This window comes from Anabrus simplex, chromosome 1, assembly GCF_040414725.1.
Source record: "Anabrus simplex isolate iqAnaSimp1 chromosome 1, ASM4041472v1, whole genome shotgun sequence".
NCBI classification, from domain to species: Eukaryota; Metazoa; Arthropoda; class Insecta; order Orthoptera; family Tettigoniidae; genus Anabrus; species Anabrus simplex.
The window spans coordinates 1724675892-1724700773 of record NC_090265.1 but is presented as its reverse complement, the minus strand read 5'-3'; the positions used below and the strand labels follow the sequence as shown (position 1 = coordinate 1724700773).

General features: G+C 43.2%; 1 protein-coding gene and 1 non-coding gene across 2 annotated transcripts in view; both read right to left on the bottom strand.

Moving 5' to 3' along the window:
* Positions 1 to 21340, bottom strand: part of LOC136882294 (probable ribonuclease ZC3H12D) — a 195561-nt gene extending 174221 nt beyond the window's left edge. The window contains exon 1 of the mRNA XM_067154866.2: positions 20949 to 21340. Coding sequence (XP_067010967.2) covers positions 20949 to 21170 — 222 coding nt within the window. The 5' untranslated portion in view covers positions 21171 to 21340. The remainder of the gene's footprint in view (positions 1 to 20948) is intronic.
* On the bottom strand, positions 12813 to 12931 carry LOC137497218 (5S ribosomal RNA). The gene has a single exon (XR_011017740.1). It is a non-coding gene; the product is annotated as a 5S ribosomal RNA (ribosomal RNA).
* Positions 21341 to 24882: the final 3542 nt, after the last annotated feature.

Genomic DNA, 24882 nt, shown 5'->3' with positions numbered 1-24882 from the left:
TTGTCCTGTTCTTGGCCTGTATTTATTTCTCTATTCTCGAAATTCGGTTACACGAATTTCTCGATTTCTCGAAGCAAAAAATACTCTTAACTCGAATTTTGTGCAACATTAACTGTGCAAAACGGCATTCGCGGTTTGTGAGGAACAGTTAACGAGTAAAGAAAGGGTTCCAGTGAAGCTGGAAACTAATATGACGGCAACCGAAAAACTCGAACTTCTAGTGATCGGCAAATCCTCGCGGTTTCTCTGGTGTCAATTACCGGTCAAGTACGAAAGCAACCCCAGAAGTCGCGGATGACAAGCTCTATGTACGAAACTCGGTTGCGTGTTTTCACAAGAAGTTTCAACATGAAGGGAGAAAAGTTTAACCGCAACAAACAGAAGAGACTAACGGATTTTTTTTCCGAACGTGTGAGCGGAACTATGTTTCTTGTTTCAGTACTGTATGTACTGTGTCCTGCCTTCTAAAAAGTTACTATAATATGTGTTATAATTAAAGTGATACCGTAAAATAGTTTCTTTGTATATTTTTAAGTACCGTTAAACATAATGCATTCAGTAACTGCCCGTAGAAACATATGATTCAATTATGTGCTATACATGCTCAAAAACGGTATTCTGTATATCTCGAAATTTCGGTAACTCGAAATAAAAATTTATCTCCCGAGGTGATTCGCATAGTAGTTTCCTTTATTAGACTGCGAAATGAACGGAAATTTAATTTTATAGGTTTCTGTGAACACTTGGAGATTAACTTTTGTTATATTTTTTGGCCATAACGTGAAGAGAAAATACCAGAAACTGTCACCGACACAACTCTCTGAAATACATTCAACTCATTAAAATTATGAAGTAAGAATAAACAAATATGCACTGAAATACCGTACGCGAAACTACCACATAAAAAACAGATCGGTATGTCTCATCATTAATGTTACGGAGATATCCGTGGTAGTTAGAGGTGAAAGAAGGTGTGGGCTGAAATAGGTCTCAACTATAAAATTAAAGTTAATTTAAAACTTTAACAAAGGTTATATTTTCTTTTCAAAATCAATCAATAACAAAGTATAACAGGTACCAAGTAGCAGATCAACAAATTAAGAAATTACAAATTACAGTTCGTTACAAGATTTGGGCTTCGAGCCCCACACTCACAATCCTTGAGCTTTACCAATGTACCAAGTTCAAACAAAGGGGCAGAAAACCCGAAAGAGCAGACCCGCTCTCAAAGTTGAAGCCTATCAAAGGCCACAACGAATTTCACTTCTAATTGCCCTCAAGGCACACATATAACGGTACAGAGGTACCTCGTACCCAATCTACTGGGCCTTCGCAGGAAGGAAAACAAAACGGGTTAAGTAAATGGCCCAAAATACAAAGTTGAATGGAGGCGATAACTTGCACTCCTGCACAAAGTTTTTGTCTTAAAACCTATGTGGCGCTAGGCCGATAATACAGGGGCTAATCCCAAGCTAGGGAGGTGACCTGTATGAGAAAACTTTACTACATTAAAGAAGAACGGTTATGAAAACGTAGTCACCTACATTTCAAAATGAAGGGGAGTTCGAGAGGGTGAAGCACTCTCTATCCCCGCTTTACAGTAAAAGATATTTGTAGATTTTACATAGACAGAAAAGGAATTTACATTTTAAAAAGAAGGGTTACATATTAAAGGATTCGAACCTTCTCCGAGAGTTAAACTGCTGAGCTAGCAAGAAATAAAGATGTTAACAGGCCATTACCTTGTTGAAGAACTACTGCTTGAAGAACGAGGCGCTTCCCGCCCCCTGCTACATATTCACACACTGAGTTAGATGTTATACTAGTGGCACGGAGACAAGAAAATCAGCAGTTTTATACCCTCGTGGAAAATTCGAGAACTTTTAAGAATGAGTAGACACACCCCCTCAATTTTATTGGATAGCTAAAAGTTACACATCAACATCGAAAAAGAAAGACACTATTGGTCAGAAATTAATTACAAAAATTAGTGATTGGTTAAATTCAAAACAGGCGGAAAGAAAGGATAACTGTTGCCAACCCACAAACCACAGAACACAATTTAGTAAAAACAAAACTTAGGAATACAATATTTCTTCAGGAGAGTACATTCCTTTACACCAGCGTGCATTATCATAGTTTTTGGTAGAGACATCTGTTAGAGATTGTCCACACTCCTTAATCGTTCAAAAACACTCAGTGACATCTTCTGAATAACCGTGGAATTAGTTCAGTAGTTAAAGTTCCAAGTTTCTCCAGTAGAGAAGTTTCAATTGGCGCAAGATTTGAACTTGCGTCGTGGAGGTGTACCGTCCGGTAAAATTAACATACGACTTTTTGACACGGGAAAAAGCACAGAACCGCTATAAAAAATACATGGCATACAAGTCCAACGAAATTACGCACAGAAACGATGTTAATAGAGCGCGAACCACACAATATGAAACTCATTCTTTCGTCCCGATTAACTGAGTCGCTAGCGCTCGCTAGCCTCTCTCGCTTGTAGGACTATTGCCGTCGCGAATCCAAGCACACATGCTGCTGTAGCGAGCAGGAAACACGATACACGAAGGCGACGGACGATACACTCGCGAAATAAAGCATCAAATAAAAACGCTTGAAAATGAAGCTGGGTAAATTACACAAGAACACAAGAATGTATTCTTTATCCTAGGGGAAGAGTATTGACTGTACTGGAGGTTATATTGGTCAAAAATAGGAAGAATTAAAAATAAATCGGAAGATCGGAAGACGAGTTAAAAAACGGAAAGTTTCCAGGTAAATCGGAAGGGTTGCCAGGTATGCTCTCCTCTCCTCTCTACATGATGAATCCGTTCCTTAAATGTTGATATACACACTGTAGGTGATTCATCTGCCCCTTGCAACCTTCCGCATTTAATATAATTCTGGAACACATCGGTCCCTCTCCTAAACCGGGATAATATAACGAGATGTGTGGTAACGTGCTAGAAAGAAGCAGAAATCATGAGCGTCACTATTAATTCATTATGAGTAACCCCGAAAGAACCCGTAGAACGAGCACAGATACGAAGATACGAAGAACACAGGAGGTTCACACACAGGTCAGGAATAGCTGAGTTGGTAGTGGCGCGGTTGGAGATCTGAAACTGAAGAGTGCTCGACGGTTTAGGAGGTTCGATCCCTTACAAGTACTTTTTTATTTTATTTTTACAGCCAGATGCCTGGGATGTGGGCAAGTTTTCATACGAAATAGTTTCCGCAGACTGATTTGTTTATTTGGTCCTGAAAAGGGCCACTGGTATGACTACATATGGTATGGAGGCTAGGAAACATGTGACAAGGTTTCAGTTACCTACATCACTAAACGCAGCACCTGCTCGAACCGACGACCTCTGTGGTCGATACAGAGCTGGCACGTTGCAACATCTCCGGCGTAAAGGTATGTCTCCGGTGATGAGCTGCTTAAGGTGAACAGGAATAGCCGGCTCCTTTGCATACACCAGTTGTTTTACATGGCCCCACAGGCAAAGATCCAGGGGCGTAAGATTTTTTTTTTTTTTTTTTTTGCTATTTGCTTTACGTCGCACCGACACATGTCTTATGGCGACTATGGGATAGGAAACTCCTAGGAGTGGGAAGGAAGCGGCCGTGGCCTTAATTAAGGTACAGCCCCAGCATTTGCCTGGTGTGAAAATGAGAAACCACGGAAAACCATCTTCAGGGCTGCCGACAGTGGGGTTCGAACCCACTATCTCCCGATTACCGGATATTGGCCGCACTTAAGCAACTGCAGCTATCGAGCTCGATAAGGCGTAAGATCGGGCGGTCTGATCGGCAAGGGGACAGGTTCTCCATATCCATTTATCAGGTTACGTCGCACAGAGATGATGATGCTCCTTGTTTAAAGCGGTCTAACATCTAGGTCATTGGTCCCTAATGGTACGAAATTAGACGAAATGTAATGACAATTTAGGTCCAAAATTCAAAGACCAGAATTCAAAACGTGATGACGTAGAATGAATGGGTGAATATGAATTTAAAACAATCAGTAGATCCGACCCGCAATTCCCCACATTCCCAGAAACTATCGTAAAACAACAGTATTACTGATAAAGGGACTGCTTCTAAAGCACAATCCTGAATCGATGATGCTTGTCGTCTAAAGGAGTCCCAAAATCCAGGTCATTGGCTCCTCATAATGGTACTTACCGCTAGTAAAGTAGAACCATGGTACTCGTCATGTTGCGGTACTAATCAAAAGTAGCGTAGACTCGCGGTATTCTACACACTGTGGTACAACTCATAGGTAATGTAATACGCGCATGGAACGCAGACCTATAGTGTTTCTCACATTGAAGCGCCATTCCAGACAACGCAAACCTATGGTGTTCCTCACATAGTGGGGTACTAATCATTGGCAACGAAGACCCACGGTGTCGCTCAGACCCGCAGTGTTTCTCACATAATGGTACTAATTACAGGCAACGTAAGCCCGTGGTGTTCCGCATGCAGTGGTACTAATAACGGGTACAGTAAATCCCATCCTGATTCACAACCTGTTGCTACTAATCACAAACCTATCGTGTACCTAACATAGTGATACTACCCGCAAGTAAAAGCGAACCATGGTGTTCCCGCGTGATGGTACAAATTACAAGGAGTCTCATGGTTCTAATTCGATCATCCCTTGGTCACCCCTTTTAGCCGCCCATTACGACAGGCAGGAGATAGCGAGGGTGTATTCTTCGTCTGCGTCCCCCACCCACAGGGGGTTGTGTGTTTGGTCCGCGAGAGTTATTTTATTTCGCTCAAGTCCGCCAGCAAGCCGGTTAGGACACCCCTATCCGTCACCTGGGACGCGCCACGTGGGCACAGAGATGATTCCGGACGACCACCGACGCGTGTACTGGAGCTCCGTCATGATGAAACCACATACTGCAGCGACCAAGAAGTGGCATATGTTTCAAGAAGGTTGGTAGTTCATCTTGGAGAAAACGCAGATAGCGGACTCCGATCAGAAGTCCCTCAAAGAAATGGGCGCCAATGAGGTAATCACCCACGATGCCACACCATACGTTCACACCCCACTGTACTTGAAAAGCTGCCTGTCGTACCCAGCAGTGATTATCCACGCTCCAATAATGCATATTATGGCGATTAACAGTTCCATTGTTGTGTAATCGCGCTTCGTCTGTAAATAAAACGATCACTAAAAAGCCAGGATCAATGTCTACATGCTGTATGGTCCATCGACAAAACTTCACCCCGGGCTTCGAAATCATGAACATGGAGCTCCTGGTGTAAGTGCAGATGGTACGGGTGAAACCGCTGGGTGTGAAGCATCCGCATAATAGACGCCCGGCTGATGATAGTCTCCTTGACAAAAGAGTGACTGAATGGGTGGCTCTGTTTCTAGAAAATGAGTAGGTGAAGCTTTATCTGTCCCTGTAATAATTAAGAGGGGAATTCCGCAAGGCAGTATTATTGGACCTTTATGTTTTCTTATATATATCAATGATATTGTAAAGAAGTGGAATCAGAGATAAGGCTTTTCGCAGATGATGTTATTCTGTACAGATTAATAAATAAGTTACAAGATTGTGAGCAACTGCAAAATGACCTCGATAATGTTGTGAGATGGACAGTAGGCAATGGTATGATGATAAACGGGGATAAAAGTCAGGTTGTGAGTTTCACAAATAGGAAAAGTCCTCTCAGTTTTAATTACTACGTTGATGGGGGTGAAAGTTCCCTTTGGGGATCATTATAAGTCTGTCTGTTAGGTCATCAGCCCAGACGCTGGTTGGATCCTCAAATAGCACCACCAGCTATAGGGAAACTGCAAAAACCAATGGCAGAGCCCAAATGAGGCGTACTAGGCAAGATGAGGACTAAGGTAGTTTGCCATTGCTTTCCTCACTGGACCAGAAGGTGCCACTGCAGCACGACGATCCTATGAGCAACACCTTTCCTAACACTCGGACACTAGTAGTGCCCCAAAGTCCTCTCAGTTTTAATTACTGCGTTGATGGGGTGAAAGTTCCTTTTGGGGATCATTGTAAGTATCTAGGTGTTAATATAAGGAAAGATATTCATTGGGGTAATCACATAAATGGGATTGTAAATAAAGGGTACAGATCTCTGCACATGGTTATGAGGGTGTTTAGGGGTTGTAGTAAGGATGTAAAGGAGAGGGCATATAAGTCTCTGGTAAGACCCCAACTAGAGTATGGTTCCAGTGTATGGGACCCTCACCAGGATTACCTGATTCAAGAACTGGAAAAAAAATCCAAAGAAAAGCACCTCGATTTGTTCTGGGTGATTTCCGACAAAAGAGTAGCGTTACAAAAATGTTGCAATGTTTGGGTTGGGAAGAATTGAGAGAAAGAAGAAGAGCTGCTCGACTAAGTGGTATGTTCCGAGCTGACAGCGGAGAGTTGACGTGGAATGACATTAGTAGACGAATAAGTTTGAATGGCGTTTATAAAAGTAGGAAAGATCACAATATGAAGATAAAGTTGGAATTCAAGAGGACAAACTGGAGCAAATATTCATTTATAGGAAGGGGAGTTAGGGATTGGAATAACTTACCAAGGGAGACGTTCAATAAATTTCCAATTTCTTTGAAATAATTTAGGAAAAGGCTAGGAAAGCAACAGATAGGGAATCTGCCACCTGGGCGACTGCCCTAAATGCAGATCAGTATTGATTGATTGATTGATTGATTGAGGAGAACGATTTGAAACTGTGTCATTACTCAGCACCACCCATACCCCAGCAGCTTCCATATTGTCACAGCCATGGATGAGACTAGGACTTTGGTGGAAGATACACTTTGCTCTAGCCTGTGCCAAGAGACAGATACAAAAATACTGCATCCATCAAGAAATGGCAACAGGCGGACATTATAAGTACCTAGGTATTAATATAAGGAAGTCCGGCTCCATGGCTAAATGGTTAGCGTGCTGGCCTTTGGCCACAGGAGTCCCGGATCATTTCATCCTCATCACGACGCGCAGGTCGCCTACGGGAGTCGAATCAAAAGACCTGCATCTGGCGAGCCGAACTTGTCCTCGGGCACTCCCGGTACTAAAAGCCATACGCCATTTCAATATAAGGAAATATCTTCATTGGGGTAATCACATAAACATGATTGTAAATAAAGGGTACAGATATCTGCACATGGTTATGAGGGTATTTAGGGGTTGTAGTAAGGATGTAAAGGAGAGAGCATATTTGTCTGGTGAGACCCCAACTAGAGTATGGTTTCAGTGTATAGGACCCTCACCAGGATTACTTGATTCAGGAACTGGAAAACATCCAAAGAAAAGCAGCTCGATTTGTTCTGGGCGATTTCCGACAAAAAAGTAGCGTTACAAAAATGTTGCAAATTTTGGGCTGGGAAGACTTGGGAGAAAGGAGACGAGCTGCTCGACTAAGTGGTATGTTCCGAGCTGTCAGTGGGTGGAGAGATGGTGTGGGAGGACATCAGCAGACGAACAAGTTTGAGTGGTGTCTTTAAAAGTAGGAAAGATCACAATATGAAGATAAAGTTGGAATTCAAGAGGACAATTTGGGGCAAATATTCGTTTATATGAAGGGGAGTTAGGGATTGGAATAACTTACCAAGGGAGATGTTCAATAAATTTCCAATTTCTTTGCAATAATTTAAGAAAAGGCTAGGAAAACAACAGATAGGGAATCTGCCACCTGGACGACTGCCCTAAATGCAGATCAGTAGTGAATGATTGATTGTCCGTGTGCTAGTGTGAGGGTTATGTCGGATAGCGTCTAACACAACCTATTCATTGTGAGCGGACGTCACGGGATGATCTCGAACATTTTTTTTTGTTTGCTATTTGCTTTACGTCGCACCGACACTGATAGGTCTTATGGCGACGATGGGATGGGAAAGGCCTAGGAATGTGAAGGAAGCAGCCGTGGCGTTATTTAAGGAACCATTTGCCTGGTGTGAAAATGGGAAACCACGGAAAACCATCTTCAGGGCTGCCGACAGTGGGGTTTAATCCACTATCTCCCGATTACTGGATACTGGCCGCACTTAAGCGACTGCAGCTATCGAGCTCGGTGATCTCGAACATTGGCGTACTGTCACTCTTACCTACTAAACCAGTTTACGCGAACACGTCAGTTAGAGGGAAAACGCAGGTATACAAGAACTCATGTTCTTTTCCGACCCGACAGTATTAGGTTTACGACGCCTGATATGTCTCATTTTCACGCCCTTCGTGGTCCTTTTCTTTCTTTAGCCAATACTTTCATTTTTCGAAGTGTTGGACCTCTTCCATTTTTTTCCCTGTGGTTAATTTTAGTAGAGGATTGTTGCCCAGTTCTACTTCTAAATCAACAACTTCCAAGTATTTCCAGGTTGTTAGGCTGCCAAGAAGTCGACTGAGCCCAGATGACAGCGGGACTCAGGAAACGGCTATCCAGAATCCGCAGGAAGAAAAGACGAGGGCCACCTTCACAACGCAGACAGCCAGGAGGCAGAGGCATAAGCAGGTGGGCACGGACTCGTGCTCATTGGCTGCCGCAGAGCCCATGGCTGCGAGGACCGGTGTCGGCGGCAACACTGCCGAGCGTTGCGACAGCGCGATCAACGTCGTCCTACCCTGCTTCTCGAAGTGGACGCAGACGACCAACGTCGGCAGCCAGGAACGTCAGCCTCCTGCGCGGGCCACTCTGGACAGATCCACCACCCGGGCGGCAGCAGAGGAACGCCACGTGCACCCTACAAGGTATGGTAAACACTAAGATGCCAGCAGCGGCCGACTCCAGCCAGGAAGAAGAAGAAGAAGCCGGCACAGCAGCGGGGCTACCCATGCCCTCGCGGTCCCCAGGTCGGGAGGAAGGCCTCCTTCCCTGCCGAGACGAGACCAACGCCAGGACAACGACGCCGGCCCCATACCAGGAGAGCCGTAAACCACGGCTGCAAACAGGAAGGCAGTCAAACGAGAGACCACCCAGGAAAGGACCCGACCAGGAAGTGACAGTCACGTAAGACCGGGACGTCCCTCTCTACAGCTCTTGCAGTGTCTCTGCTGTATGAGGTGAGGCTACCCACAGGGTAGCTGTAGGCTCCAGGTACGCTGCAACCGCTGTTGTGGTGATCACCACCACACAGCTTGCATGACACCTAGGGAGACGCCGGTGTGCACTAACTGCGCCAGGGGCCATCCGTCCTCTCATCACTCGCTGTTGCCCGGTTTACAGAGCCATAGCTGGGACAGAAAGAAAAGAGACCCATCGCCATGTGCCTACCCCCTCCAATAGGTCCCCGCCTCGGAGAGCGTGATCGCATTCTCTGGGATCGGAGACTGGCTACCAGGGACCTCAAAGTGATCAAGCAGTGCAGCGGGTCTTAGAATTTCTCGCGGCATAGCCTGGCAACCGGTAAGGTCCGCGCTAGCCACAGCAGTGCCTAGGACTGATCCCCCCGAATAACAGGACCGGCTTGGAATGGGTTATTGAACTGTGCATGATACCTGTTTCTAACTAACATTGTCTGGACTTTCCCAGCCCACATCCTTGCATGTGCTACTATCTGCAATTTGCCAGGTATAACATATAGCCTATTTCTGCCTTTCTTTTTCCTAATCCTTACTACCCGATTACACCACTATGATACCTTATCACTTCATCTGACCTGGTAGCATGCTGAGAATGGACAGATACATTTTAGTAGCACTTACTCGCAATCCTCCTTGCTGTATCTCTCTCCCTTCTTAGAATAGCATGTCTGAGGAGATGCAGATTGTTCGGTCTAGCGTGTGGGTTCAGTTAAGCTCTGTCGCTGTGGGCGGTGAGAGCTTGAGCTGGAGGAGGTAGTCTGTGGAATGTTCTGTCCGTGGAACGGAGTGCTCATTCCTTCCTATGCATGGGGATGGTATCCCCTGCCTGTCGTAAGAGACGACTAAAAGGGGGCCCAGGGCTCGTAACCTGACAGCATGGGTTGACGACCGGAGGGCCTTTAGCTGAGTCTCAGCATTGCTTCCACTAGCGCCAGCTTCTCACTTTCATCTATCCTATCCTACCTCCCTTTCTCAACTCTTGTTTTTTTCCGACCCCGATGGTATTATGTATCAAGGCCTAGAGAGTCTTTCATTTTCACGCCCTTCGTGGCCCTCGTCTTTTTTTGGCTGATACTTTCATTTTTCGAAGTGTCCGGCCCCCTCCACTTTTTTCCTGTGATTAGTATTAAGAGAGCAGCCAACGGCCGTGACCGTGTTGAAACACCGGATCCCGGGAGATCTCCGAAATTAAGCAACATTGGGCGTGGTCAAGATTTAGATGGGTTGCCATGTGCTTTTGGTGGGGGGTAAGGGAATGGAGGAGCGGAAAGGAACTGGCCACGCTACCGTACGTAAACTCCGGCTCAGGCACACCTCTGCGGAGGTTCGGACCTGCCTTCGGGCAGAATACATCCTTACTCTTAGTATTACCACTCGAACCGCGGCTGGGTCCTTTGTGACCCAGTTGTTAGTTCTTTCTTTTCTACCTTCTGCAAAACATATTTGTAGCAGGTGTGCAGACAAGGAATATTATGTATTCTCAACGTGTGTCGTGTGAAGTGCGATTCCTACAAAGAAACTACATATATACAGCATAATATACATCGTCTGTACTAATGTCAGACGATTGGTCTCTAAAAATTGAAGAGATGGAAACATTTCTTGGTATGCTGTACATTCGCGACGCCATAGGAGCAAGGGATTAAAACTGGGACTAATTGTGGTCAGCGAAGTGGGGCAATCCTACTGTCTACATGTTCCTTTTTTGTATGCGTTACATTCTACATCAAAGTACACTATGTGTATTCAATTTCAAATAAAATAGCCAGTGCAGGTACCAGTATATTCCTTGGCTGTACAGTTGCTACAAATAGTTCTTTTGCAGAAGGTATGGGAGAAAGAACTAACAGCTAGCCGGGGTTCTAGTGTTAAGAGAGGATGGTTGTTCACTTGTACTTCCTCTTAAAACAATAATCACTACCATAAGTGCCCATTCTGCCTGTCTGTCGCCATGGAGTTTTTCGGGCCAGTCGCTATGTAGCGAATATCGGGTCCTGTAGCGGCGTAGGAAAAAACACTGGGTAACGGCATGGACAGTGAACGAAGACTGCAGAGTGAGAGCCACAGTCTAATATATTAGACTGGTATTAGACTGTGGTGAGAGCGGACAGTGTACGTCATACTGTCGTGCGCAGGCTGTGATAGCGGCAATGTGATACGACGTCATACTATCGTGCGCGGGGCTGTGATAGCGGCAGTGTGAGACGAAATGTAAGCCGAGGAAGACTGAGTATGACTCAACACACACACAGAGAGAGAGAGAGAGAGCTAACTAGTGTAATTGTGTGTAAATACTTATTAGTCAGTGTAGAAGCTACCAATCAGGTTTTTTACTACCCGCCATCACGCTACATTATTATAAATAGAACGATTATGCAATGGATTTGACACACCCTTTTCGTCCGAAGTTTTCTTAAAACGTAAAGTACTAAAACTTAAGAGCAACAGCTGAATACGGTTAGAGAGAGAAAACACGAAATGCGATCCCTAGTCCCTGAAGTGGCTGCAAAGCGCAGCAGTAATGTTCTCGCGTGCTATGCCGAAGGCTGTAGGATAGAAATCCGGCGCAATCAGTTGGCATCTGAGGGTGCTTAAATACGAGAGAGCCGTGTCGGTAGATTTACTGGTATGTTACAGGTTCTCTTCAGGGCAAAATTTCGCATCCTTGGGTCTCTAAAGCCACAGTAGTTAAGAGGGTTGTAAAACCCATACCTTATTATTATTATTATCATCATCATCCTAATGCCTAGTTCGTGATTTTGAAAACTGAAACTGAATTAGCATAATAAAAGTAATATTTTAATGGGCCTACTTTGTTTTGAATTGAAATTCAGTATTTTTAGAGACGTGTTATTTGTATGTACCTAAAATAGCTCATGGCGATCATTTACGGCTATTTGAACGGTTTTTTGTCGAGTTTCTTTTCCAATTCCTTCTGTCCTCCTTTCTTCTAATATCTGCGACCACACGTGGGTTTTGCACGAAATAAAATATTCTTCGATACTGGTGGTGTAAGCTGTGGTTCATTATCAGTCTTTTATATGTATAATTTATCTTAAGACTAAATTAGGTGCTAACATATTTAAATATGTCGAAGCAAATATGATAACCTTGCTACTGACAGTGCTCACTTTGCCTTTAAACGGCACGCACCCCTTGTGTCTAGGGGAAAGAAACCGATAGGGAAGCCTCATTAATCACTGGGGCGGGCCGTTGGCCGTCTCCACGTTAATAGGCGACTAAAAGAGGCAATATCTGGGGAGCGTCAACCTGGTTCTCTTCTGACCCCGACGATATAGTTTTGCGAGACCTAGGGAGCCTTTCATTTTCACGCTCTTTCTGTCGATGCCTCGAAGTGTCGGACCTCTTAGTGTTAGCAGAGGATGGTTACCCAGCTGTACTTTAATCGCTCTCATATTACCGGTACTTTCATTCTACTAACAACAAATTAGACTACAGTGCCGATTCCAAAGTTAAAAGGTCTCGGGATTCCGGGTTCGATTCGCGGCTGGGTCGTGGGATTTTAATTGCAAACGCTCAATTTCCTTGGCTTGGGGACTCCTCTTGCACATACACGAGAACCACACACTTAGAGGAAACAAAAAGTCATCCCCGTACAGACCATGAAGGCCCTTGGAGGGGTGGAAGGTAAAGGCTTCCACTATCCGTAACCTCAGCACTTCATGGGGTAGAGTGGTTAGCTCTACGCCCAAAAAAAAAAAAAAAAAAAGGGAATTGAGCCAACGGCACGTGGTGTTCCCAAGCGGTCACCCATCCAAGTACTGACCACGCCCAATGTTGCTTAACTGCGGTGATCGGACGAGAACCGGTGTATTCAACATGGTATGGCCGTTGGCTAGAGGAAACAGACACAGTGTTTTTCAATAAGAGAAGTACTATATGAACAATAGAACTATGATACGAGGTACAACTTTGTCTACAGAATGAATGTCAACAGTTTGAAATGTGGTGTTACAAAGGAATTCTGCCATAAGATGAAACAGTAAATCAAGTTCATGAGAGAATAATTATTCTGTAAACTCTGCATGTTGTTGTGGCATAGAGCACTCGTTCAATGGCTTTATGAGTGAAGTTAGTATCATACAATTTATCCTATAGTCTAACATAAAATTATCTCACGCTATCTTTGATTGAGCTGGACCAGAACGCCGTTATGGAAAATTATTTTTTATAAGAATATTAACATCACGTGTTCTATAAAAATTGGCAGTAAACAATTTTTCAGGAGCTTTATGGATAGCCTAATTTAAAAAGCAGGCTTGTCGAAAATGTGTTCACAGCATCCAATTTAAGAACCATTTTAGATCAGAAGAAATATGACAGAACGGCAAAAATCAGTAGTTATTCGAAGATAATTCGCCATCGATTTGTAGACCCTATTTTCGAAATCTCCTATGGTCCACGAGTATGCTGGGGTAATTTACGATATTCTTGATAAGGAAAAATGGAAGAGGTCAGACGTTCGAACAATGAAAGTATTGAAATAAGAAAGGGAAGGACATGAGAATGAAAGACTTCCGAATAAGCCTCGCAAACCTAATAATATCGAGGTCGGAAGAGAACAAGCGTTGACCACGAGAGGTCGGATAGGAAAAAAGGAAAGTGAGCAGCAATCCAGCCTCTGGCAGGGGCCTCGTGGTCGCCAACCCACTCTTCCCTAGTCACCTCTGGTGTAGGGTATTCTACACAAAAGAGCGATGAGAGCCATACTAACAGAGGCCCAGGAAAATCTCATCTCAACAGCAGAAAGTAAGAGAGCATTCAGAACACTGTTTGACCGTAAAGAGATGTTCAGCTAACACCCATTTGGCAATTGCCGAGTTCCTGTATTCACACGGTGAGAACAAAGAAATTCCACAATTACCTATTATGCACGGCTTTCGGCCGGAACGGACTGAAACGCATTTGAATGGTTTCTAAAGATATCTGTGTGTGTTTTACGACCTTTACAATACGAAGAGTGACGAGCGCCGTTTGGAAGCTATTCTGAAAATGTCCTTTTCTTATATTTCCATTTCATGGATAAAATATAAGTTTGTTGAAAATAAAAGAATGAGAGCTTCAAAGGCCTGGTATATCTTGATTTTCTTGTGTTATACAATGCGATGATCAGAGTTCCGGTAAACTTACGTTTAGAAGAACAAAAACCTTGTCTATTATTAACACAAAGAAAGGACAATGTCTAGACTGATTGTCAATCAATGCCCAGGCAAAACTACTGAACATAAAGTAATGACATTTTGGGGATACATGTCTATTACAGTGTAGGTGCTCACTAACGAAGGGTTTCAAAAAGGTCTGCCACTAAGGGTATGAAACGGGAGGTAAAACCCTGTAAACCGAAATATTCATTCCTCAAAACTCTTCACTGCACAAAGTTGAAATTTCGCTCAATGACTGATCCTTTATGTACTAGATGTTTAGAAAAAATATCAACCCTTACAGGTTAAATAGGATTGACCCAAAAACAAAAATATTAATTTCTCCGAAACAATCTGACATACCAGGTTGAAATTTCACATGATGATTGTCCCTTTATGTCATAGAATTTAACTATGAAGTGGTCTCAAAACAATACACCCCTAAGGGCATGAGGCCTGGTAACAAAAATATTCATTTCTCTGAAACAGTGTGACATACGAGGTTGAAATTTCACATGATGGTTGCTCCTATACGTCTTAGATTTTAAATAAGAAGTGGTCTTAAAACAATATAACTTTAAGGAGTTTTGACTTAGGAGGGGGAGGAGGCGGGGGGGGGGGGGAGGAATGAGGCCTGAAAACATATTTATATCTCAGAAACCGTTGACATACGAAGTAAATTTCACATGATGATTGCTCCTATTTTAAATAAGTAGTGGTCTCGAAACGATACAACTCTTAAAGGGTTTTGACTGCGGGGAGGATAGGAATTGTGCCGGCTGCCGAAGCCCGTCGCACTCCTCTGGGGCAATGATTAATGACTGACAGATGAAATGAAATGATAGTGGAGAGTGTTGGTGGAATGAATGATGACAGGGAAAACCGGAGTACCCGGAGAAAAACTTGTCCCTCCTCCAGAGAAACCGTTTGACATATGAAGCTGACATTTCACATGATGGTTGCTCCTATGTTTTTAGATTTTAAGTAAGTAGTGGTCTCAAAACAATCAGAGCCACCGTGGCTCAGGCGGCAGCCTCTCACCACTGGGTTCCGTGGTTCAAATCCCGGTCACTCCATGTGAGATTTGTGCTGGACAAAGTGGAGGAGGGACAAGTTTTTCTCCGGGTACTCCGGTTTTCCCTGTCACCTTTCATTCCACCAACATTCTCCACTATCATTTTATTTCATCTGTCAGTCATTAATGATTGCCCCAGAGGAGTGCGACAGGCTTCGGCAGACGGCACAATTCCTATTCTCGCCGCAAGGTAGGGGCTTCATTCATTCCATCCCTGACCCGGTCAATGACTGGAAAACAGGTTGTAGGTTTTCAGTGGTCTCAAAACAATACCACTCTTAAGGGGGTTTGACCGGGGGAGGGATACGGGGGGGGGGGGGTTTGAGGCCAGAAAACAAATATTCATATCTCAGAAACCGTTTGACATGCGAGGTTGACATTATGGTTGCTCCTACATGTTCGAGATTTTAAATAAGACGTGGTCTTAAAATAACACACCCTTAAGGTGCTTTGATTGGGAGGTGAGCCCTTAAATCATATCATAACTTTCATTTCTCTGAAACCGTTCGACATATGAGGTTCAAATTCCACACGATGGTTGACCTATATGTCACAGATTTTAAATAAGAAGTGGTATGAAAACAATACACCCTTAAGGGGTTTTGTCTGTGGGATGAAGCCTGATGACAAAAATATTAATTTCTCTGAAACTGTTTGACACAGGTGGATGAATATTCAAATGATGGTTGCTCCTACTTGTTTTAGATTTTAAATACAGTTAGTGGCCTTACGTTTGACATACGAAGTTGAAATTTTAAGCAGGAAGTGGTTTTAAAACAATACACCCCTAAGCGGATTTGGTTTGAAGATGAGACCTGATAACAACAATATCAATTTTACAAGATAAAATTTCACATAATTGGTGCTCCTTATGTCTTAAAAGTTTTAAAAACAAACGAGTTCCGGTTTGAAATGTCACATGTCTTAGATTTGAAATAAGAAGTGTTCTTAAAACAATACACCCTCAAGGGTTTACTTGAGGGGGCAGAGGGGAGAGTAAGGCGTGAAACAATAAATATTCATATATCTGAAACCGTTTGATATACGGGGTTGAAATTTCACGTGATCGTAGCTCCTCATATGTCTTAGATTTTAAATAAGAAGTGCTCATGGAGGGATTGGGGGCGGGAGGTGACGAAGGGATGAGGCCTGATGGCAGAAATACTCATTTCTCTGAAACCGTTTGACTTATGAAGGTAAATAAAAGAAGGTTTGAAAAAATTAACCCGTCAGGGAGTTAAACGGGATTTAATACCTGAAAACAAAAATATTATTTCCTCCGAAACCGTTTAACGTACGATCTGAGGTATTTTAAAGGTTTAGCCGAGAGCAGACTGTCCAAATGTAAAACTTTGATAGATAACTTTCAGTTTAAACCCGTAACAAAGCACGGGTATCTTGCTAGTTATTAACAAACAAACAAAAAACAAAAAAGGCAAAGAAAGCTAGCGCACTGAGTTTACATATCAAACTGTCGTTCCATAGCCGTATTTTCAACTAAAAATAGCAGCGAAAGATGGACAGATTGGTTGGAACAATAGAAGAAAGGTATTCAAGAAGAAAATATAATATTTTTGCTATTTGCTTTACGTCGCACCGACACAGATATGTCTTACGGCGACGATGGGATGGGAAAGGCCACGGCCTTAATTAAGGTACAGCCCCAGCATTTGCCTGGTGTGAAAATGGGAAACCACGGAAAACCATCTCCAGGGCTGCCGACAGTGGGGTTCGAACCCATTATCTCCCGATTATTGGATACTGGCCGCACTTAAGCGACTGCAGCTATCGAGCTCGGTAATATAATATTTTGGACGTAGAATTGTTCAAGACCCGATTTTAAGTAGAAGCCACAGTGTAAACTGTGAATGAAGGTCGGAGATGTGTAAGTTAGACTGAACACTGTATAAATGTGAAAATTGTTTACATCATATTTGTCGTTGTAGGCCTATCACCACGACGACCGCTTGTTCAATTTTAACCTTTAGTTCCTCTTGATTCTCGATTGTTATAACCCTCGCACTTCCTTCACATTAACTAACATCACCGCTGAAATATAAAGGAGGAGGATGTTTCACTCTACATATTCTAATTCGCTGTTCGGACTTCATCTCAAGCCTGTAGTGGGCCCTAAAGTTTTCTCAGGTTAGACTCATCACTAAGTGTGTCCAACCCTTGTCCCATTTCTCTACGGGGTCGGTATGAAATGAGATGAATCTTCGTAGCGAGTGTTTACGACCAGATGCCCTTCCTAACGTCAACCTTATCAGAGGAGTTAATGAGATAAGATAAATGACATGATATATAATAGAGTACTGTGGTAGGAAGGGAGAGGGTGAAACCTGGTGCTGACACACAACCTATTCTTGTCAAATAGCACCAAGAGGTCTGCTCAGGCTTAACATCTCCATCCGACGGACGAATCACCATCAACAGCGCCACATGCTCTCGGTGGATCCGATTTGTTATGTGATTACATTCCTTAGTACGTACCTGCCTGAAAAGTCAAAATGTACGCGAATTAAGCTACTACGATCTATTCAATTTTAACACATTACTCATATGGAGTGAGGGCATAGACGCTGTTGATGGTGATTCGTCCGTCGGATGGAGACGTCAAGCCTTGTGCAGACCCCTTGGTGTTATTCGACAGGAATAAGCGAAGTACCGGCACTGGGTTTCACCCTCTACCTACCTTATCACACACACAGCCGCGCAGGTCGCTATGGGCGTCAACCAGAAAAATCTTCACCAAACCCTTCAGAGGCCTCACGACATCACAATTCTACACATTTTACTTATTTTAACAGAAAATTCGCATTCACACCAAATTATGTTTAACACCTTGAAACTGAGATTGTGGTGGTGATGAATGTTGTTTTTAAGAGGAAGTACAAGGAGACAACCATCCTCTATATAACATTAGAGAGAAGAAATGGAAGGGATCCCACACTTCGAAAAATGAAGGTATCGGCTAAAGGAAGACAAAGGCCACAGAGGGCGTGAAAATGAAAGACTCCTTAGGCCTCGATACCTAATAGCGTCGGCGTCGGAAAAGAACAAGATTTGACCAAGGGACGTCGGATAGAATAGATGAAAGTGAGGAGCCTGACACAAGAAAGTGGAAGCAATGCCAGGACTCAGGTAAGGACCCCCTGGTCATCAACCCACACACGCCCCCCCTTCCCGTTCAGAGCCCTGGGGCCCCTTTTAGTAACATCTTATGATAGGCAGGGGATACCGTGACTGTTATCCTACTCGCAGGGTGATTGTAACTGAGAGTTACGTTTAAAATATTGGTGAGAGAAGTGCAATTTGCCTTATAGGATAATTCTAAATTTGCAGATATATGAACTACAACTTCGGCCGGATTATGACAGCATGAACAATTATGAGACTTTCACTCGTGGAATCAACTGGCATCTGGACACACAAACTCAATGCTGTCTGTGGAACTGTAGGTGAACAAGTTATGAAAAAGTCTGAAGCATTGTGTCAAAGAAATTCGGTTTATGTCTGTTCATCTACTGTTAATCAGATCCTCAGCAGAGAAACGCGTAACCCTCCAAAAGTCATTCGGTCGGTCAACCAGCCACTTCAATGTGTTTGTGAAGTTTACACCTGTACCTCATGCGATGGGTCGTATCCCTCTGTGGGTGGGGGCGGAAGAATAACACCCACGGTATCCCTTGCCTGTCGTAAGAGGCGACTAAAAAAGGACCCAGGGGCTCTTAACTTAGGAGCGTGGATTGGCGACAACGGGGCCCTCCCGGCATTACTTCCACTTACTTGTGCCAGGCTCCACACTTATGTCTATCCTATCCGACCTTCCTTGGTCAACTACTCTTCTTTTCCGACCCCGACGGTATTAGAGCACTCGAGGCCTAGGGAGTCTTTTCATTTTCACACCCTTCGTGGCCCTGTCTTCCTTTGGCCGATACCTTCATTTTTCGAAGTGTATGGTCCCTTCCTTTTTTCTCTCTGATTAATGTTATATAGAGGGTGGTTGCCCAGTTATACTTCCTTAAAACAATAATCACCACCACCACTGTCCGGCTCCATGGCTAAATGGTTAGCGTGCTGGCCGGCAGTGTCGGGAATTTTAACCATCATTGGTTAATTTCACTGGCACGAAGACTGGGTGTATGTGTCTTCTTCGCCATTATTTCATCCTCATCACGACACGCAGGTCGTCTACGGGCGTCAAATCAAAAGACCTCCACCTGGCGAGCCGAACATGTCCTCGGATACTCCCGGCACCAAAAGCCATACGCCATTATTTTACCACCACCACCACTAGGGAGTCTTTCATTTTTACGCCCTTCGTTGCCCTTGTCTTCCTTTGCTCGATATCTTCATTTTTCGAAGTGTCGGATCCCTTCCATTTTTTCTCTCTGATTAGTGTTATATAGAGGATGGTTGCCTAGTCGTACTTCCTTTTAAATAATCATCACCACCACAACCACCAACCTGGCAGGTTCAATCCTGGCTCAGTTCGGTGGTGCTCAAATACGTCAGCCTCGTGTCAGTAGATTTACTGGCACGTAAAAGAACTCATGCGGGACAAAATTCCGGCACCACGGCGTCTCCGAAAAACCATAAAACTAGTTAGTGGGACGTAAAGCCAATAACATTTATTGGAATCCGGACTCTACTCATTAGTTCATACACAAACACATAAAGAGTGTGATACTGAGATGTATCTAGTGATCCGTCGAGAGAATCATTAACAATTCTAATTCGTTGTCATTCCAGCAGTTTACGGGAATTTACTTTCAGCAGCAGAAGAGAGCATTCATAGCGAAATGTAGAAAATTCACATGACATGGTTAACACTGGTTGTCTAATGTTACAGACGTTTCGACAAGCATGTTACGTAAAAAGCTGCCAATTAGTGACCTATGCATATAGACTACATCCATGTAGACCCTATATTCATACGTTGATACAAAAATTCGGAATAGGGAAACTAGGTCAATGTTACAAGTGTAAACCACATTATGAATAATGTATGTATAATAATAGCCTATATACAGTAATGTAGGTATGTTAAATGTACAGAGATTCGACTGCTACGCATGACTTTAAAATTCCATCCTACACAGCTGTTATTGGATCAAATATAAATAATGCTCAAAGCACCTGCCATACAGGAGAATAGCTAGTCAACGCCAAAATATAACCAACTCTCTAAAAAGGAAATGAATATGCATGAAGGAAAATTACCTGTTCTGTCTTATCACAACACTTGCCGTTGATAACAATAGAGGACAATGTTAAAGATTAAAGAGGAGCACAGGCATATTTTCAGCTGATACGAGCCGTCTAAAATGTTTGAGAGACTAAAATATCTGTTCTAACAAACTGCACACCCGAGTCTAGCACGGAAAACTGTGTATGACGAGATTCTAATAATCACTACAGTCTTCAAGATCACTGACGATAGGATGCGCAGGTGTATTTAAAAAATATAAAATAGGGGAATCCTCTCCATTACACACCACAGAAATGTGGATGGACTTCAAAGTGTCCTGCACAAATGTAGGGCAACACCTATAGACTATGGGTACATTGCTCTCACTATCAACGAATTTATATCCCTGCATATAAACAATAATTTTAATCAGGTGTACTTACTTGAACTTTTGATGCAACATCTGAAAGTGATATTTTCTTGCCATCCTGCTGAAGTTCAATGCTGAGATACACAAAATCCGATTTTGACACATCCTGTTTTTGTGATGTATTTTTTGAGAGTCGAACAGCGAATAAGTCACGTATTTTTCCCGCGTTTTCGTTCACTAACTTAACATCTTTTCGTCTCACACGTATACATGGATGATGGCCCAATTCATCCATGTCTGGAGGAGGTCAACCTCCATCTCCTTGACTACATGACTTAAAACTTATTCACTTCACAGCACAACCCCATCTGGCCTTCTTGGAGGCCATCTTGCACGCTGCGTGCATGCTGCCATCTATGTAGATCCGTCATTCACTCGTTACAAAAAAGAAGACGAAAAACACTTTAAAACACATGCGTTGTTCTGAATTGTAGGATACACAGATGACCGCAGATTTCATTCGAACAACTGCTAGGCAGCAGATTTAATAGTGAATGAGAAAACTATAAATTATGAATGACGTGAATTCCTCAATGTCGCACAGACTTGTTCGGTATGCTTTGACACAATGGCAACCCATAAATTGGGAACCAATTAAATAAATGATCACTGTCTTTCAGTGTGTTTCACAGCGCAAGGAAATGTGCGCCTATTTAAATTAATGCCGATGGTTAGAGAGCCGACGATGGGCTTACTATAGAAAACCGGATCCTGCTCTACAAATCGACTAACCAAGTCGCACCTGTCAAACGTACTGCGCGTACAGAACCGTGCACTGCGCTGCTTAACATTTGCCGAGTATTACATTAAAAATGAGGACCTGCACGACGTCGACGACGAGTAACAGCTGGATTCTATTCAACGCAGGATACGTAGAAGTGCTAATAAATTATATGATAAAAATCCACTGGTCAGGAATATAGGTAATTACGACACCGTAGGTCTTCGATTCCTGATATTCTTTTGTAAATGACCCCCTTAAGGGATGCAGGCCATATCCTGGTCAGTGCGATTCTAACGTAACAGAACACAAACTACCAATAGCAATGCAGTCCCTAACACTAACACTAAAGACCCTAATTGGGTCGACGGACTAGAATTCCCCATAGGTACCGGGACTTCCCGGCACTGTTGAGAATTTTGGTATACGATCACCATGCAGGAAACCGGTGAGGAAACAGAACCTTACGGTGCCGTTACAGCGGCTTTTCAAGTGATAGCTCAGACCACTGGTTCCCCTGTGGGTGGGGGTGGTAGAATAACAACCACAGTATCCCCTACCTGTCGTAAGAAGCAACTAAAAGAGGCCCCAGGGGCTCTTAACTTGGGAGCGTGATTTCACGACCACGGGGCCCTTAGCTGAATCCTGGCACAGCTTCCACTTACCAGTGCCTGGCTCGTCACTTTCATCTATCCTATTCGACCACCCTTGGTCAACTTTTGTTCTTTTCTCACCCCAACAGTATTAAAGCACTCAAGGCCTAAGGAGTCTATTATTTTCATGCCCTTTGTGGTCCTTGTCTTTCTTTGAGTTTATCTTCATTTTTTGAAGTCCCAGATCCCTTCCAATTTTTCTCTCTGATTAGTGTTAATAGAGGATGTTTGCCTAATTGTATTTCCTCTTAAAACAGTAATCACCACCACCTCAGACCACTGGTGATCTGAACATTTACTATAGTACTTTATTATAAATAATATTAAGCATCTGTTTTTTGGGTGCAAAGGTCTCAGGGCAGTTTCAGTTTACACCTCTAGATCAGACTTTTAGATTATATCGGAAACAGGTTTTACCTAGTCACGTTCATTCGCTTCATGCTCGTATAATTTGCTGACTGTATGTGCCCTTCTCCTCAGTGATTTGCAAGAATAGGATCCATCCCTGTGGGTGGGATCATGTCCACAGCATCATCCACACACATCCTCATCATGATCCATTACAATTTTTTCGGCTGGGTGGCCCTCTTCTCTGCTGCAACTCAGCCGGCCCAAGAATAATCAACAGGCAGATGCCTAGTTGGGTGTCGCCTCCCCCTTCAATCTTGCTCACCTGTCTCATCACTAGACTTGGGATTTTAAGGCAAATACCTATTTCGTTCCTTACGAAATAACATGATTTTTTAAAAATATGTTGACGTTTTATGATAAATCCCTTACATTAATAGAGTTTTATAGTGGCCTAAAATGCCTATTTGGACCTTTAGAGCCAATTTTACTATGTTAGTGCCTAAAATTGCCTATTTTCTACATTTAAAATTCAAATTCTGTAATTTTTACAATCACACAATGGACATCCCTGGAACAAGCAGAACAGCAGAGCGTGGGTTTTTCACAGAAATGTGCTCTTCCTAGACGACTGTCACCAAAGGAATACTGAGTGAAGGTTGGAGGTGGAGGATTAGCTCAGAAGAACAACGAGCAGGTAGTAAAGGACGAACTGTGTCGAGTGATGGGGTGAGGTTGTAAGAAGGGACATATTGTGTCAAGTCGCCAGTGAAAGAACATCTTTTTAAGTAAATATAGTTCATCATGCCTGAAGTGCTTATACAACAATGGCTTGTACAATTACCACGGATGACTTTTGATGGCAAGATTATTTTCTGCCAGTACTGCAATAAACAGGTATGTGCATATATCTCAAATTTCATATTAATCTAAAACTAAGGTTTTGATATTGCCTCTTCTAATTAATTGTAGAGACCCAGTCCAGGCGACCTGGGTTTGATTTCCAGTACCGGCAGTAATTTACAAACCTATGAGGTCTGGAACGGTGTTGACCCAGCATCGTGAGGACAATTGAGAAGCTACAGTGGGCAGGGGTCACGGAGGCAAGGCAATACGGCTGATGGATGTATCGTGCTGACCACATGCCACCCAATATCTGCAGGCCATGAGCTGGGCAGCAACCGTTATTGAAAGCCAAGGCCCTTCGGGGACTGTAGTGTTCTTGTTCTTAATTAACTTTAGAGTAATAATGGCTTAATTTAAATAGTTCAAAATTACACATTTTATTCAATACCTCACCTTTTCTATTCCTCATCTTAGTCTCTAATTGACATCACTTTATTGTGTTTTAGATTTCACATGAGAAAAATGCCACCATCAGCAGCATACAGATACTGCCAGTCACGAAGCGAAAGCAGCCATGAAAAGTAACATTAGACCGACTCTGCTCACACAAACTATATCTCCTACAACCCATAATGGTTTCTATGCTGATATGTGTAGAGCCCTAGTTGCAGCAAATATCCCCTGGAATACTGTGCATAATCTGGTTTTCAGAGATTTTTTTTTTACAGAAATACACCAAGCAGCACATCCCATCAGCATCTACATTAAAGAAAAACTACCTAGATATTTGTTACAATGAGGTCATTTTGTCAATCGGAGGATATTGTTGAGTCTTGCATATGGTTGTGTGTGGACGAATCCACCGACTCTGTGAGCAGGTACATTGCTAACCTTATAGTATGAAAACTGGAACCGGGCCGATGACCTTCGATGTTAGGCCCCTTAAAACAACAAGCATCATCATCATCAGAAAACTGGAACCCAGTCAGGCATCTACCGCTCACCTTCTTTGCTCTAAACAGCTTGAGAAAGTCAATAATCAAAGCATTGCATACTTCATCAACAAGGGGTTGCAATTGTTGTATCCTGGGAGTGTCGATGATTCTAAAGACCTTCTCCTTGTCTCCGATGCTGCTTCCTACATGATTGCCACTGCACCTTTCCTCAAAACTTGCTATCCTTCCTTAATTCATGTTACTTGCATGGCGCATGCCTTGCATAGACTCGCAGAAACAGTTAGGGCCGAGTTTCCTGTAGTAAATACTTTCATTTCAACAATGCAGAAAGTGTTCTGTAAGGCTCCATCAAGAATTGCCATCTTTCGAGAGAAACTCCCCTCTATACCTTTCCAGCACAGCTAATCATCACCCGTTGGGATT